The 14,651-nt window shown below is 46.1% G+C and overlaps 1 protein-coding gene across 1 annotated transcript in view; it reads left to right on the top strand.

Moving 5' to 3' along the window:
* Positions 1-14,651, top strand: part of LOC8026773 (corticotropin-releasing factor receptor 1-like) — a 76,662-nt gene that overhangs the window by 50,597 nt on the left and 11,414 nt on the right. The window contains exons 5-6 of the mRNA XM_042289627.1: positions 704-836; positions 9,852-10,008. Of these exons, the coding sequence (XP_042145561.1) occupies positions 704-836; positions 9,852-10,008 (290 nt within the window). The remainder of the gene's footprint in view (positions 1-703; positions 837-9,851; positions 10,009-14,651) is intronic.

The raw sequence follows: 14,651 nt of genomic DNA, 5'->3' as shown, positions 1-14,651 counted from the left end.
CGTTATAGGCACCTTTTATTTACTGAAATACGAATAGAACATTTTCGTAAGCTTGAAGTTCGTGACTAAATTAGAATATACATCGTAGCTCAAAGGAACGGTTGATTTGAGGCAACTTTAGCAATATAAACTGCAGGTACATGGTCGCACAAACCGCCCTTTTTAACAGTTTTATTAAAAAAAGTATGGAATTTTTTTATTACTTCTTCGATGCGTGCAACCCGTTGCTCTTTCTACCGCCAAACTATATCAATATTTGTTCTTTCAAAATTTCCGAAATTGTTTCGCTAATAGTTACTTGCACCTATGGCAAAGTGTTTCACATTTGTTGCAGGTGGAGCCACGCGAGTAATATCACTTTGGTGCCCGAAACGCGATTCTGAATGGTGTGCTTACCGCGTCATCGAACGCGGTCCCTTGATTTCAGCCTGATCACGTCGTACAAGTGTCGTGTTGCTGCCTGCCGTGATTCTGGCGGTGGCACAACAAAAGGAGGTAGAATCGGCAGACGCCTGTTCTGCTGCAGATCGCACTCCCGATTGAGTGTCCATGAAGTTTCAGTAGCCCCCCGCCCCCTCTCCCCTCCCCTAGAACGTGGTACACAGACCAGTCGGAGGCGCGTTCCAGACACACATCAGTACATAACTCCCAACATCAATAGGGCTCAGTGAAACCGAATGTATTCTACTACCCGGCGTGACAGGTCGCTGCAGTGTTCCCGAACCCGAGTTCACCAAAACCTGGTGCTTGCACTAATGGTGCACGCCGTCATGCTCGTCGTCCTCTCTCTGCCAGTGGTGGTGCAATCGGACGCACCGACGCCATTCGCGCAAATAGTGAGTACACTCGATGATAACCTTCCGACTGTTTTTCTCCTTTCTTCCGATGGAGCCAACCAAGCGGGGCCAGAAGCGCATCCACACGGCATTCGTCGTCCTTGCGCGTTTATTTTTAATGGCTAAACCAATCACGCATAAAAAGAAAAAAGAAAAAAAAACAGGGATAGACGCACAAGGAGGACGAGTGCCGTGACGGCGCCGTTCAGCGCCTCTTCATTGTCTCCGTCGGACCGTTAGCGTCGGCTGATATTAGACTAAACCATTGTGGGCCTTCATCACGTGCATAGAATTATTATAATGTACGCTAGAGATTCAACTGACGCTAGTGTGCTGTTGCAAATTGAAACAGACAGCAAACAGTCCGAAATTGACTTCCGGTAATGCATTTCTACGGAAAAAAGCGAGTGCATTTCGTTCCTGCGCTCGATTATAAGAGCAAATATTACGAATAATTCGTACCTACTAAGCACATTGGAACATTTCCCAATCACGCAGATGAAATAATTGAACAATTACGGCGTTTTTATTTTAAAATCGTGGAATGAAAAAGGTGCTAAAACTGATTCGTACATGTATTTATGTGCACTGTCGAACACTGTTAGCGCGAACACGGCGTCGGCGCTTTCCAGCATGGGGGATATACGTGCTAAACGAACGAAGGACATGTGGAAAACCAAGAGAGACGGCAAGAACTACGCAGTAACACTGGATGAGTAACTCCTTGTGCACGCAGACGATGAAAATAAATTGAAATTCACGTAATATAGTCCGATTTGCAATAAATAAGTACTGCTTTATTCTTTCTGCTCATGAATATATGCGAAGATGCTTGTTCTGGGTTCAAATCGTCACCCGCACGCTCCAAATCTTTGCAAATAGGGGGAAGCCAGAGAACAGGTGAGCGATAAAAACTGCCCAACATAGGAAATAAGAAGAAAACACACTTTCGTAGCCCACGTACTTTATTCTTTACCTTTCGAAAGTTTTTTTAACCACTCGTAAAGATGCACGACGGGGACAGGCATATTAGCAATATATACGCCCCAGCAGAATACTGGCAAACTTTGAACACACTCTACATTCCTTTCGATCGTTATTTCGCTTAGAATCGTCGCTCGTTTCTACATACCTGCCATGTGACAAAGGTTCGGGCCTGAAATATAGCGAAGTTTAGCATCGTTCAGTGGTAAAAGAATGCTGTAACTAAAGCAATCACACTTTCACAATATCAATAAAGGTACGTACTATCCGGTACAACCGAAGTAACAAAAGTTATTCGTGTTATTTTCCGGCGACGAGCCAAAATTCACGCCCGTTTTCCCATAGGAATACGCAGGAGGACTGGAAAAGTAGACTGCATGCTGTCTGCTTCAATTTGCAAACGGAAGTCCCGTGGACACTAGCGCCAGCTGAGCCTCTAGCGTTTATTATAATAACTCTATGGTCACGTGATTTGTTGCGTGCGGTTTTTCTTTCCAAATTAATAACCACTGACAGTTTAAGACAGGCAGGGCGTGGAGAGCTCCTAGCATCTCATCACTGTTCTACGGCCAATCAAGTTGCGGCGACAGCAGATAAGGACGCGGAAGAACAACACATCACTAAAGCAAAAATAACGTGAACGTCATCCTGCGTTTCTCAAGCCGTCTGCGACTATGCGGAACGCGAGGTCGTCCGCTTCTTGCGCTGGGGGTTGCGGTAAAGTCATAATGCCGAGATTTGATTGGCTCCGATTGGAAAGACGCTGGATAGACCTCCTCGAAGCAGCTAGCATCGAAGTCTACCCGCTATCCTTCCGATCAGAGCTAATCGGAGCTCGGCGTTCTGACGTCACTGCAACCCCCTGCGCAAGAAGCAGACGACCTCGCGCTTCGCATAATGGTGCGGGCTCATCTAGTGCTTGCAACGTGCTCATGCACCCTACTTCTTCGTTAGCGTTCAACGAGCACAGTGCTCACCGAACGTACACGAAACAAGCGGACCGTGTCTTACCCCCATGGGAACGCTATCCCGCTCTCCTGGCGCCAGCCGAAGAACTTCTCCATGACGTAGCGATCGAGGAAACAGCCCGAGCAAGGGGAGGTGGCTCACCGAAGGCCAAAACTGCGGCTACACTGCTCTCCACTTCAGGTCCGGCCACAGCCGCCGCTGCGACCGGATGGAAGCGAATCAAGCGGCGCCCAAAAATGCGTCGTCACGCTGCTCGTTGTCTCTTTGGGGCTTTCACGCTGGAAAGGTCTACGAACCTTTCTGACGCGTATCACCCAGGACGTAAAACGCTGAGTCACTTGGGCTGTGGGCGCATGCCTGGGGTCTCATATTTCTCAAAAGAGAGCTACTGCGCATGCTCAGAACGTCTTCCACAGCTTAGGAGGCAAAAATGGCGGCGCCCAGAAGGCGAATATTGGAAAGGTCTATAAACAGCGAGCAGCGCACGTTCGGCAGTCACCCGCAATTATCGCGGCGCGAGGACGAAGCGAAAAGCGTAGATTACTCGCCAGACGAAATTTTTGCGTGGTCACGATTCCAACCTTGAGCGAGCGGTCTTCTACGGTCGAGCTGTTCCAGTGAACGCCTCAAGCAGTTCTCCGGTTTTTGCCAGGATAGCGCTCCCGTGAGATAAGACGCCGTTTGCGTGTTCCGGATAGGTTTGGTGAGCTCCGAACAAATACTCGTTTAGGGCTGAAGATAGTTTAGTGTTTGGTCTAAAGTGGCGCTCGTGCTCGTTTTGTGTTCTCGCTACATGGCGGCTCACACGTATTTTGATGCCCACTCGAATTTATAGTGCACTCCGCTGTCTTTGTTCTAGCTACATACTCATTTAGTACTGGTACTATAGTCTATAGGGCTCAGAGTTAGAAGAAACATTCGCTCATTTATTCTTATTTGGTACTTGCATATGAGTCAATGTGCACATCTAGTTCTTTTTCATGCTCCTTTCGTGGATTCATTTACTGTGGTTACTACTTTCTTTTACATTTACTCCTCAGTTTAATTTAGACATCAAATTTATATAGTGTACAACTTACAACAACAACAAAAAAAAAGAAGTCATAAGGCCAGGTGTGTATGTCTGCATACTGAAAAGTATTTTGTTTATTCGTCAAGAAAAGTTAACATCCCCGCCCCCCCCCCCCCCTTATCCATAAGACTCTTTAATATTCTTTTGACTTTCTGCTTAATTAAAACAATTAGCTTTTTTCACCAGACGAAGTTACGTATTGTTAGCAAAGTTAAAACTAACTTCGTCGTGGGAATAAAAAAGAAAAAAAGGTTCCCGGTATCCGCTAAATACCCGGCAGTCCATCTTCACCTTGTTGCGTACTAGCGAAAATACTAAAACGAAATTCATTTTTCATCCCTGCGAAGGCCACATAAAATGTCAAATAAGGGAGTTGCGAAATTCGCACAGTCGGGACAACTTGACATCTGAATAGAATTCGAACATAATCTAGACAAACCCACCCTTTAGCTAATGCGTGTGAATCGATGCGAGGACAGATTCAATTCGACACAAAACGCAATCACGGTTCATTCTTTCTTACAACTCCGCGCTTAACTTCTCCGTCGACACAGGAAATTAAACTACGCCACCGGTACGAACGATCGGGACGTTTCTTCAGTCCCCGACTGAAGGACAATGGAAATTGGGGGTGATATCTTTCAGTTGTGCCGCCTCATGCGCGAGGGGTTTCCTGTGTTCGTTCGATAAAACTTCGCCGTCTCGCAAGCCTAAAGCGAGCCCCCGCAGCCAAGGCACGATAAAAGACAACGGACACGTGCATAAAACATTTCCGTGCCTCTCTTTATTTCAACGACTATGCGGGTCGAAATTGTGGGAGAGGAGGAGATCAGAGCGTGCGGGGGCGCCAGCGGGACGAGCTCTGACTGGAATATGATTCGCGGGCAAACGCAAAGCTTCCCCCCCCCCCCCCCCCCCCCCCCTAAAAACAAGATTTTGTTTTTTATCCGCAGGCATAAACTACGCCTCGCCGAAGCGCTCGTTCGCCGTTCAAGTGTAGTGCTAGCGTTGAGAGAACCAGACGACAAAGTTTCAAAGCTTAGCCTTCATGCTATTCAAAAGCTATGAGTGATTTTCTGAAACGTTCGATAGAAAAATGGGGCTCGTCATGTTTTTGGCAGTTTTCGGTTTCTGGCCCGCCGTAGGGCTCCTTTGTATTCAAGAGCTCCGTCGTCCGCCATTTTCCCCATTGAACCTTTCAGAAAGCCACTTATAACTTTTTTCAATAAAAGAACGGTTAGAACTGTACCTGTGGCACCTGGTTCGGACAGCTAGCGCTTCATTTTGGCGGAAAATGAGGGTTCGGTGACACATAGTTTATTTTTGCAACAAAACAAACCCCCCCAAAAAAACCAGTAATTTGTTTTGGCAACCTTGTCCAATTAGTCTCGCGTATATCAGATGTATGGAACTCGAATGCAAACGGAACGATGCCTTAAAGAGCACTACTCTAACGAACCGCAAAATCACTGTTTTCTTAAACTACACGCTGCCCTCAGTTCAACGCACCAAACTGATTAAAAGGCACATAAGTAAAGGAACAACAGCTGACATCGTACATTGTGGCTAAATAAGACCCTTATGTTAAAGTGTATACCGGTTCATGATAAATCCTAAAGATCATCCATATTATGAGAGAAAATTTACGAGTAGAAGTATTATAAATACCAGTAAAGAACGGTTTTCACACAAACAACGTGGCGCTATCTAATCGCTGTATCAACCTAGCAGAAACAACGCAGATGCTGCGCTGCCTTGAAAGTAGTCTGCAGTGATTTGAACCGCTGTATCAGCTCTGTGCACTGATAGAGCGAAAAGTGAACGCTGCATCGGCACTAAGATCGACGATAGTTTCAGCGCTGACTTAGAGTTGCGCTATGTTCGTCTGCTTCTTTTGCAGGGATTATGGTGACGTCAGAACGCCTAGTTCTGATTGGCTCTGATTGAAGGATAGTGGGTGGACCTAAAAGCACGCTGCCTTGACGTCTACCTAATATCCTTCAAACAGAGCCAATCAGAGGTCGGTGTTCTGACGTCACCACTACTTGCGCAAAAGAAGCAGACGAACTTGTGCTCCGAATTGTGTTGTTTGTTTGTTTAGACACTGGGAAGTTAGGCTGCCCGGATTGGCGTCTGATTTCTTGGCTGTAGATGCAAAATGTAGCCAGTACAGTTCTACTGCTAGCCTGGGGTATTTGACTGGCACCGCGCAGTAGTGATACACGACCGCACGGCGGTACGATGCTCTCATTCAGATCGAAACCGACAGGGGCTCAGATTGAGCCAAGGTACCCTGATTTCTGCAGTGCGAGCTTTCACTTCACGTGTTCAGAGCTGCGTTTTGCTAACCATGCTCAGTCACAAACCTCCATAATATGGAGTTTTAGAATAGCGCACGCTAAAGCTTTGCGCACGCAAAGAATAGCGTCGTCGCCACTGCGCATGCTCCGAACGCAAAGCAGGTTTTGCGCTTTGCGTGCGCAGTTTTAGCGTGCGATATTTCTCGGAAATAGCGTGCGTACGCAAAGAGCCTTTGCGCTTCTCCTAGGAGGATTCGTGATGAGAAGTTGGCTAAAGCCAAGACGAGCACAGTTAAAAAAATGGCGGCTTCCAGGATTATGTCGGCGGCTGCTTTGGCGGCGTCGTGAGTTCGACGTCGGCGGTATCCTCGCGACGGCAATTTTCGGTGCGGGACGACATTGTACTCGGTTTGGCAGCGATCACCGGCAACTTGATGCTTGCGACGCGCGAACATTTCACGGCGAAGGAACGATGTGCGAAGGTCAGTACACGAGACCTCTCTTGCCGAGGCGACGCAAGCGGACACGACCGGTCAACCGCTCGCGTCGTGTTCTCATGTTTAAACAAATTAAAATGCTACTCTAAACCAAAAAACTCGTTTTCTTTTAAAGTTATACATCATTTCGTGTATGAAATAAAAATTTGACTGCATCTTGGTGGCGTCGCAAGCGCGAGATGCTTGGGCTTTTGCGTCGCGGCGGAGAAACGCTATTCTAAAACTCCCCTGCGTCGCGTGCGCTAATACAAGCGCTAAATTTAGCGCTAGCGTGCACTAAAATTGCGTACGTTATTCTAAAACTCCCTATTAAATATAAAAAAATAACGTAAAATACCCAGGGTCAGGGAGCAAGGAGGACGCAAACACAATTAAGTTGCCCCTTGGCTTTTTTTTTTCTCTTCTCTTTCTGTATTTTTTGTTTTTGTTTTTGCTCTGTTTGCTAATGTTTATACTTTTCGCTCTGACTCACCCAACACCAAACGATGGAAAAATATAAAAGTATACCTAGACAACGTCTGGACTATATTAATAAATATTTGGGGGGCACGGACCACCCAAAACAATTCTCGCGCTTCGTGTACTTCTCACCCTTCTTTTACAAAGGCGATTTATTACAGGCTTCGGCCAAGGATGGAAACTTCGCGGAACGCCCGTGTGGCTGCACTCTGACCGCTCTGGCATTCCTATTGGTGATCGCGTGCATTCCTTCGTCAATCTCGACCTCTCTCTCTAGGGCCTATTGACGACAAACTCGCCAGGTCAAACACCTCGGCATTGCTCGGTCCCCACGTACCTGATGACATTCCAGGTGTTGATCGCCCCGCAGCACGATATACCGCGTTCATCGCGTTCACGAGTGTCGTGCCTGCAAATGGAGGGCCTTCGACCCGCTTGTCTGGAGCAATTCGGTACCTCTGCAGTACCACTGTCACACGAGGCTATACTAGAATGCTGTGGGTCCTACGAGAACTATTTTTTATGTCCTTTTCGCAACTGTGCACTTTTTTATTGTTTTTTTCTTTGTGTCAGTTGTACTGCGAGTTTGTGGTTTAATGTCTTTTCTTTTTTATAGACATGCAACACGTCCGCAAGTAACTTTTTGACTGCGTAATATATAACAAAAAACAAAAAACACCATTCCACGTAGCTTTCTGTAAGGTCTATCGCAGTTTGGGCAGTAAAATATTATAAAACGGCACCTATTCTCCGTTTTAGTACGACAGCGAGCTCTGGGATTTCAGATTCACTGCCAAGCAGGCGCCTGTTGTGCGGCAGAAGTACCGTTAAGGCAATGGTTCAGGGCGCGCGCTTAATCGTAGCTTTTGGCTTCGCCCGCACTTAGAACGTAATATTTATGCAATTTACAAACAGTGCGTTCACATATTAAAGAGAGCAATATTGCGATAAGGACTCTTTCGGTATATCTTCTCCAGTGATACCGGTTGTCTCGTGCTTTTGTAATCGCCTCCGCCGCGTAGCGTGTTATTGACCCCGATCCCCAAGTCAAGCACACCCCGAGTCCATGATTGGAACACTATCCCAGCAAAAACATTGACGTAACACTCGTGTTAAATATGGGCTCAGGATGGGGGTCGGTAGCTGATAATAAATATAAAATAAAAAAAAAAGGATCGGTGACTGAGCTTTTTTACGCAATACCACGTAGAACACGAGGCCTGGGCCTTTCGCCTCCAAAAAAAAAAAAAAAAAAAAAAAAAAAAAAACGACATCACTGGTGTATCAACGCAGCGTCGCCTAGCTGACGTCAGCGTCGTCGCCAACGCGTCTAGCAGCGTCTCACAGAGGGCGCGACGCTAACGACCGGCGACGCCAAACGGATGCGCCTGCCGCTTCGCGGCGTATACCCTCGTCGAGCTTCGCAGTGTGTGCCGCTAGACGTCGAGTCGGGGAATCCTCTAACAGTGACGTCATATGCAAACCTTGTCTTCAAGATTGTGTTTTTGTTCTTGCGCCCTGCAGCTCGGAGGACGTTCAGCGATATCTTGCGCTGCAGAATGGTTCAGTCGTGCATCGATCCCTACCCCTATAGCCGTTTCGATAGAGATGAACTTTCGCATACCGGCGTGCGGTCGTGAACAGTTACTGCGTGATGCACGTTAGGGACCCCAGGATGGCAGTTGTATAGTGCGCTGGCTACATTTCTTTTCTTCAGCGTAAACCAGCGTAACCGTAGCACGAAAGCAGATTCATCTTATGCTGTGTAAATACACACGTTTAATTTTTTTTTTTTTTTTTTTGATTTCAGAATGATTGATTTGCGCGTCAGATTATTTCCGTGGTAGCCCAACCGGATTTGGCGCATATACTTAAAAATAAACTACTCTCAAAATTTATATGAGGGAAAAAAACTACGTTTATTCACAATTTTTGTTTTGTCCCGTCAAAGGAACAAACGTTCTAGCAGAATTTAATTTTACAGCTGCTTTAGGTGTTTTGTTTCCTCATGGGAGTGAGTTTTGCTTTGCAATTTGACTGATTAGTTTTTTCTTCAATCGGGATGCTTATAGTTTTCTGAGATTATTTGTTGACACGGGGACTACGCCTGATGATAGGGCAAAATTCTACCTACCATTGTCATTGGTAAACAATGAATAGCCCGAAGGAAACACAACGACCAGAGCACGAAGATGGGACGAGCGCTTGTCCCGTCTTCGTGTTTTTGTCCGTGCGTACCTTTTGGTCTCTGTGTTGTTCATTTAACAAACTATCCCACTTTAACATTCTCGTACGTGGTGATCGGCGTCGCTGTATGTCGGAATATCGTTTACACTGACCGAAACAAGATGATAACAAAAACGTCAATTTGAAGACAGTGAAGGCTATCACTGTGATTATACGAAGAGCAAGTCGTCTGCTTCGTGCACAGCAGTTGCGGTTAGGCCAGAGCGACGCCAAGTTCTGATTCGATAGTGGTTAAAGCTCAATGCTAGATGCCTTAAAGTCTACCCACTATTCTTTTTTTAAATCAGCCAATAAGAGCTCGGCGTTCTGACATCATTGCAACCTCTGTGCAAGATTCAGACGTACTTGCGCTCTGCATTATCTTGACAATAATATTAGTTCCTCGTAATGAATACCGTATTTATACTTAAACGGTACCTTGAAAAAGTATGGTATCATTGGACATTTCTAAGATTGTACGTGTAAGTTCTTCGTCCCTCTTGGCCAGCCTCCCCTCTGCAAGAGCATCCTGTCCCTGAAGATGTACGCGGCCATGGCGTCCATCAACTGGATGTTCGTCGAAGGGCTGCTTCTCCACTCCAGGATCACCATCTGCATCTTCCGGCAGGACGCCCCCTTCAAGCTCTACCACGCCATCGGGTGGGGTGAGTGTGTGCTCCAGGCCACTCCGTTTCCGCTCCACTGTGAACGGTCTGCCGATGCAGGGATAAGCAGTATTTCAAATACAAGTATTTGAAATACGTATTTCAAATACTTTTTGTATTTTGCATTTGTATTTAATTACAAATTGGGTAATGTATTTGACGTGTGTATTTAAATACTAAAACGTGGGTATTTCAAATACAATTGTAATTAAATACAATTTTGAGGGCGAAAATACATCCCTCAAATTTATTGTCACTGCCCAGAGTAGGAAGAAAACTACGTTCTGCACCGAATGCAGTGTCTCTCAATTAAGCACAAGCGTTTAGTGACTTTGTGATTACGGTGCTAGTCCAGGGCAAGAATAGTGACGAAATCGACGTTCACAGGCAGACTGGCTAAATAAGTGCCTGTCACAACTTGTTATGCTTTCCAGCCTGATCTCCATTCATAGTGTTGCCTGGAACATTCTAAATGTGCGGGCCGTCCAGATTTTCATAACTGGTGCGAGTTGCAACAATAAAAATTCTCTGGCTAGTGCTGCGTGTCTTGGTCGTCTCGGTTCTTTGTTGGTCTATACCAAGATGTAATCGACAAAAAAAAAACTGTTTGAAGCTTTGTACTTTTTTCACCTATTACGTCCAAGCAGATTACATTTTTTTTTAATCATATTTCTATTACATTACTAGAACCTCGCACACTAACTCCCGAGTATGCGATGCAAAATTAAAATGAGATACCCAGAAACCCGCTGCAGGTGACCTGAAGTCGCTGACGCAAATTTTGAAGAATGTATTTGGGAAAGTATTTGGAAGAGACCAAATGCATTTGGTTGTATTTTTATCTTGTACTTAAATGCTTTTTTTGGAAATGTAATTAAATTTTTAATTAAATACATTTTTGACGAAGTATTTGTATTTGTATTTCGATACATATCTGCATGTATTTTGCCCATCCCTGTGCCGATGGTTTAATTTGGTCGGGGGAAACAAAAGTCCTCAGAGCGGCCTGAATGACTGGCATTGAACCCGGTAGCACTGATCAGCGTCCATTAGCAGTCACGTCCTGGCGGCGAACAAACAAGAGTGATGCGCAGCCCGAGCAACACAAAAGCATGGCTAATAAAAGATAGTCCGGTTCCACACACAGCGTTACGAATTTCCTCCTTCATATGTTCAATTAATATTCATATATGTGAGTGCATCATAGGTTAGGTTTTTACTGTTTTATGAAGACGTGGGGCGTTTGAAACGCCAAATCCGTCGTGTCTTCCTTCGACAACCAAATGTTGTAAGAACTACTTCGTGCAGCGCATGGGTGATGAGCAAAACTTACTTTTTTTTCCTCGATGTGACAACAAGTACAGGTGGTATTCAGTGGTGGCCATAGCTGAGGGTGTAGCTGCTCAGCGCATACTGCCGAAAAGCTTCCACCTAGCTTTTGCAACGTGCATTCCGCCGTATCAAGATTGCCGGTCTTAGAAACCTATTGGCGACGTGCGCGACCGAAAGCGTCGCTGTGGTCGGCCTTCCACGATTGGACCAAAAGCTGACTATGACGTCGGAAAGGGTATACCATCGACGGAAATAAGAGGAATGAAAGAACTTTAATTTCGACGGTGTTGGCAGTGTTGCTTTGAGAGCGCAATGATTTCAGGCTTCCACCATGCTATTTACAAACACCATCGAACTTGATGTTCGCAAGGTAATGACGTCACAAGAGGGAACCATAGGAGGGCGCCACCAAAACATCTCGCCGCTAATAAGTGTGAGATCGTTCTGAGCCTGTCCACTAAGCGGTGCACTCAAATATGGCGCCCAGTCAATAGCTCCTGTTTTCGACGTGCGCGACTAAAATAGTTGCTGTGGTCGGCCTGCCACGATTGGCCGAATGCTGACTATTACGTCAGCAAAGGATTTTTCATCGACGGAAATAAGAGGAAAGTAAGAACTTGAATTTTGACGCTGTTGGCAGTATTGCTTTGAGATGGCAGTGATTTCAAGTTTCTATCATGCTAACTACATACACCATCGAACTTGTTGCTCGCAAGGTCATGACGTTACAAGAGGGAACCATAGCAGGGCGCATTTGTCTGGCAAGTAGTAGGGTGCCTTCATACACTTTCGGGTGGCGGCATCTCGGTCATTTCTATGCCCAGAATGCACGCGCTTCGATCTCGTTCGGAGCGAGCGCTTAGCCCTGCCCGGTGCCTTGGCGCCGTTTTAAGGCCCATTCGGCACGCGCAGGCAGTTTTCAATACAACAATGGGTGTCTTCACTCTATGACATACGCACATTGAGGCACCCTAGCAAGTAGCGTGAAATGCGCCAAAGCACGAGGCTCATGACTCGTGCAGCATTTAGACGCAAATGGTGACGCAGCACTAGAATCAGTAGCCCTTGGAAGCAAACGGCGGCGTAGCACTAGCTAGTGGCACGTGTTTCGCGCGTTCGCACAAAATGGTGGTCGGTACTTGCGTAAGAAATTCGAGAGCGTAAATTCATCAGGGGCATTTACTCAGCTTGATTTCTGCTTATATGGATCCGCTGACATCTGCTGGTTCGGGAAGGCCGAAGCGAAGCGGCCGTAATCAAGCTTCATTGTTCAGGGTTGCCAGAAAACGCGACTCCTGTCATAGTGGCACCTGTATCCTGTTGTTAGCCTCTTGCGTGAAGTGTGAACAACGAAGAACTAGAAAGGGATGACAGTTTTAAGAAAGAAAGAGAAATAGCGTGAAAAAGAGAGAGAGTTAAAGCTATATCTCTATAACTTCAGGACTCACATGAGGAACGGTATTTTGTTTCCTTTATCTTCTCCTTTCCCAGACCTTTACTGATAAAGCGTAGACGCATTCTGGCTTATCGACGCTGCAGTGAGCTGCATGCTTAGGAAGTCTACGTGGATTTAGTGTGGAAACTGGAACGACGCTCAACGTGTTCTGAAAAAACATTCATATAAACAAAACAAAAAAAAAAAAGAAATAAAAAAAGGAAAAAAGAACACCCTATTTACAGCCTTTGTGCGAATTAACCGAACGCAGCGGCTATTTATTTAGTTGTTTATTTATTTTACCCTCAGGGCCAGAGACATCACTTTAGGAAGTGGGGAGAGAACCAGCAAATTAACAGTTAACAGCAGTCGGTACACCTCCCAGTTCCAGATTTGGGAAGTAATCTGTTAAGGCCCGTTCACACTCCTGCGACCGAGTACGACCGAGAGAGACGAGACTTGTTGAAACCTCTTAAAATTTCTTAGGACGAGAGAACACACTGGCACGTTGGCGCCATCTATGCGGTGACCCTGGAACTGCATTGTACAAGAGCGAAGGTTTTGCGGTATTGCCGAGGTCAAATGTGCGTAATACCTGTAAGAAAGGCTCGTTTATGACGTTGACAAATGTTTTCAAGCCAAGAGAGAAAGGATAATGCGCGAGAGAATTAGAAAGTATGCCGGGCTGCCAAGTTTACACTGCTACCCAATAGATGGCGCCTGTCTGTCCTCTCGTTGTAATAGGTCTCAAGGAACCCAGTTTTAAAAGGTCGCTAGAGTGTGAACGGGCCTTTACTTTTTTGAGTAATTTTGTAATTACCACGTTACTTTTTTCTGAAGTTATAATGTCATTTCGTTACAAAATATTGGTAACTGATTACTTCAATTACTCGTTACTTTTTAAAAATATGAGGATAATACAGTAACTAGAGCAATATGAGCAGAATATTCAGCAGCATAGAGAGAGCAAGTGCAACAAAATAGAAAACACCAGGAAGGGTAGAATAGCCGAAAAAGAAAACACGATTTTTCGTAGGACCGACCGCTAGAACCACTAGAAAAACGGGCAGGGTATGTACAAATAAACGAAAGACATATATCAAGTAAGATAACGCCGGGCAGTCTCTCTGTCGCCTTCCATCGTGTTTTTTTTTTTTCTTCTCCCGGGTGGGAAAAACCTCTTCGACGTCTCCCGCCACCTGCACAGACATCAAACGCGGGTCCGTAACCCCTCGATTCGCGGGTTCATAACTCGCATAACAGACTATGTGGCCTCGTGCGAGGGGTTCGAATTCTCTTTGTCTTTGATGTGCGCTACAGCATTCTATACCCCGTTTCACCTTATGTTGTACCGCAGCGAAGGCTGGAAGCGCGAGCTCAGAGCGTTGACAGCTGCCCTTACTGCACGAGAGCTTGTGCCGCCGAGATCTGCCCCAGAGCAAGGAGCTCGCGCTTGCAGCCTTTCCTGCGGTACAACCAGAGCCTTTTATACTGGGAGAGTTCGGCGGGTGGGAGGGGCTTACGGCCCGCTAGGTCTAGCGGACTCAGCGGGCGCCGCTTCCGCCATGATGTGCCTCCCGGCGAGTGGGTCCCCATTGACATGCGATGCATACGCGTGTAGGTTTTGCCGTTTGCGCTTTTGTTGGCGTAACGAGAAAGTCGATAAATCACGCATTTTGTTACGTTAATCATACGTTAATCATAAACTTACCTCGCACAATCGAGAACTCGGCTTCCAGTCAGCCCTTCTTGGTTTGGTTTCCCAGATCTTGTGCCTTTCTTTTCCTTGCGGGAACCGGTACATCCTGAACCCCTTTTTCGCGTTGTTCGAGCACCCAACGGCACTGCAGTCCCCCATTTATTTTTCATCTAACCT

This window comes from Ixodes scapularis, unplaced genomic scaffold (genome assembly GCF_016920785.2).
Source record: "Ixodes scapularis isolate PalLabHiFi unplaced genomic scaffold, ASM1692078v2 PGA_scaffold13__105_contigs__length_92229423, whole genome shotgun sequence".
NCBI classification, from domain to species: domain Eukaryota; kingdom Metazoa; phylum Arthropoda; class Arachnida; order Ixodida; family Ixodidae; genus Ixodes; species Ixodes scapularis.
Note: the sequence above shows the minus strand (reverse complement) of the source record. Positions and strands in the feature narration are given on the sequence as shown.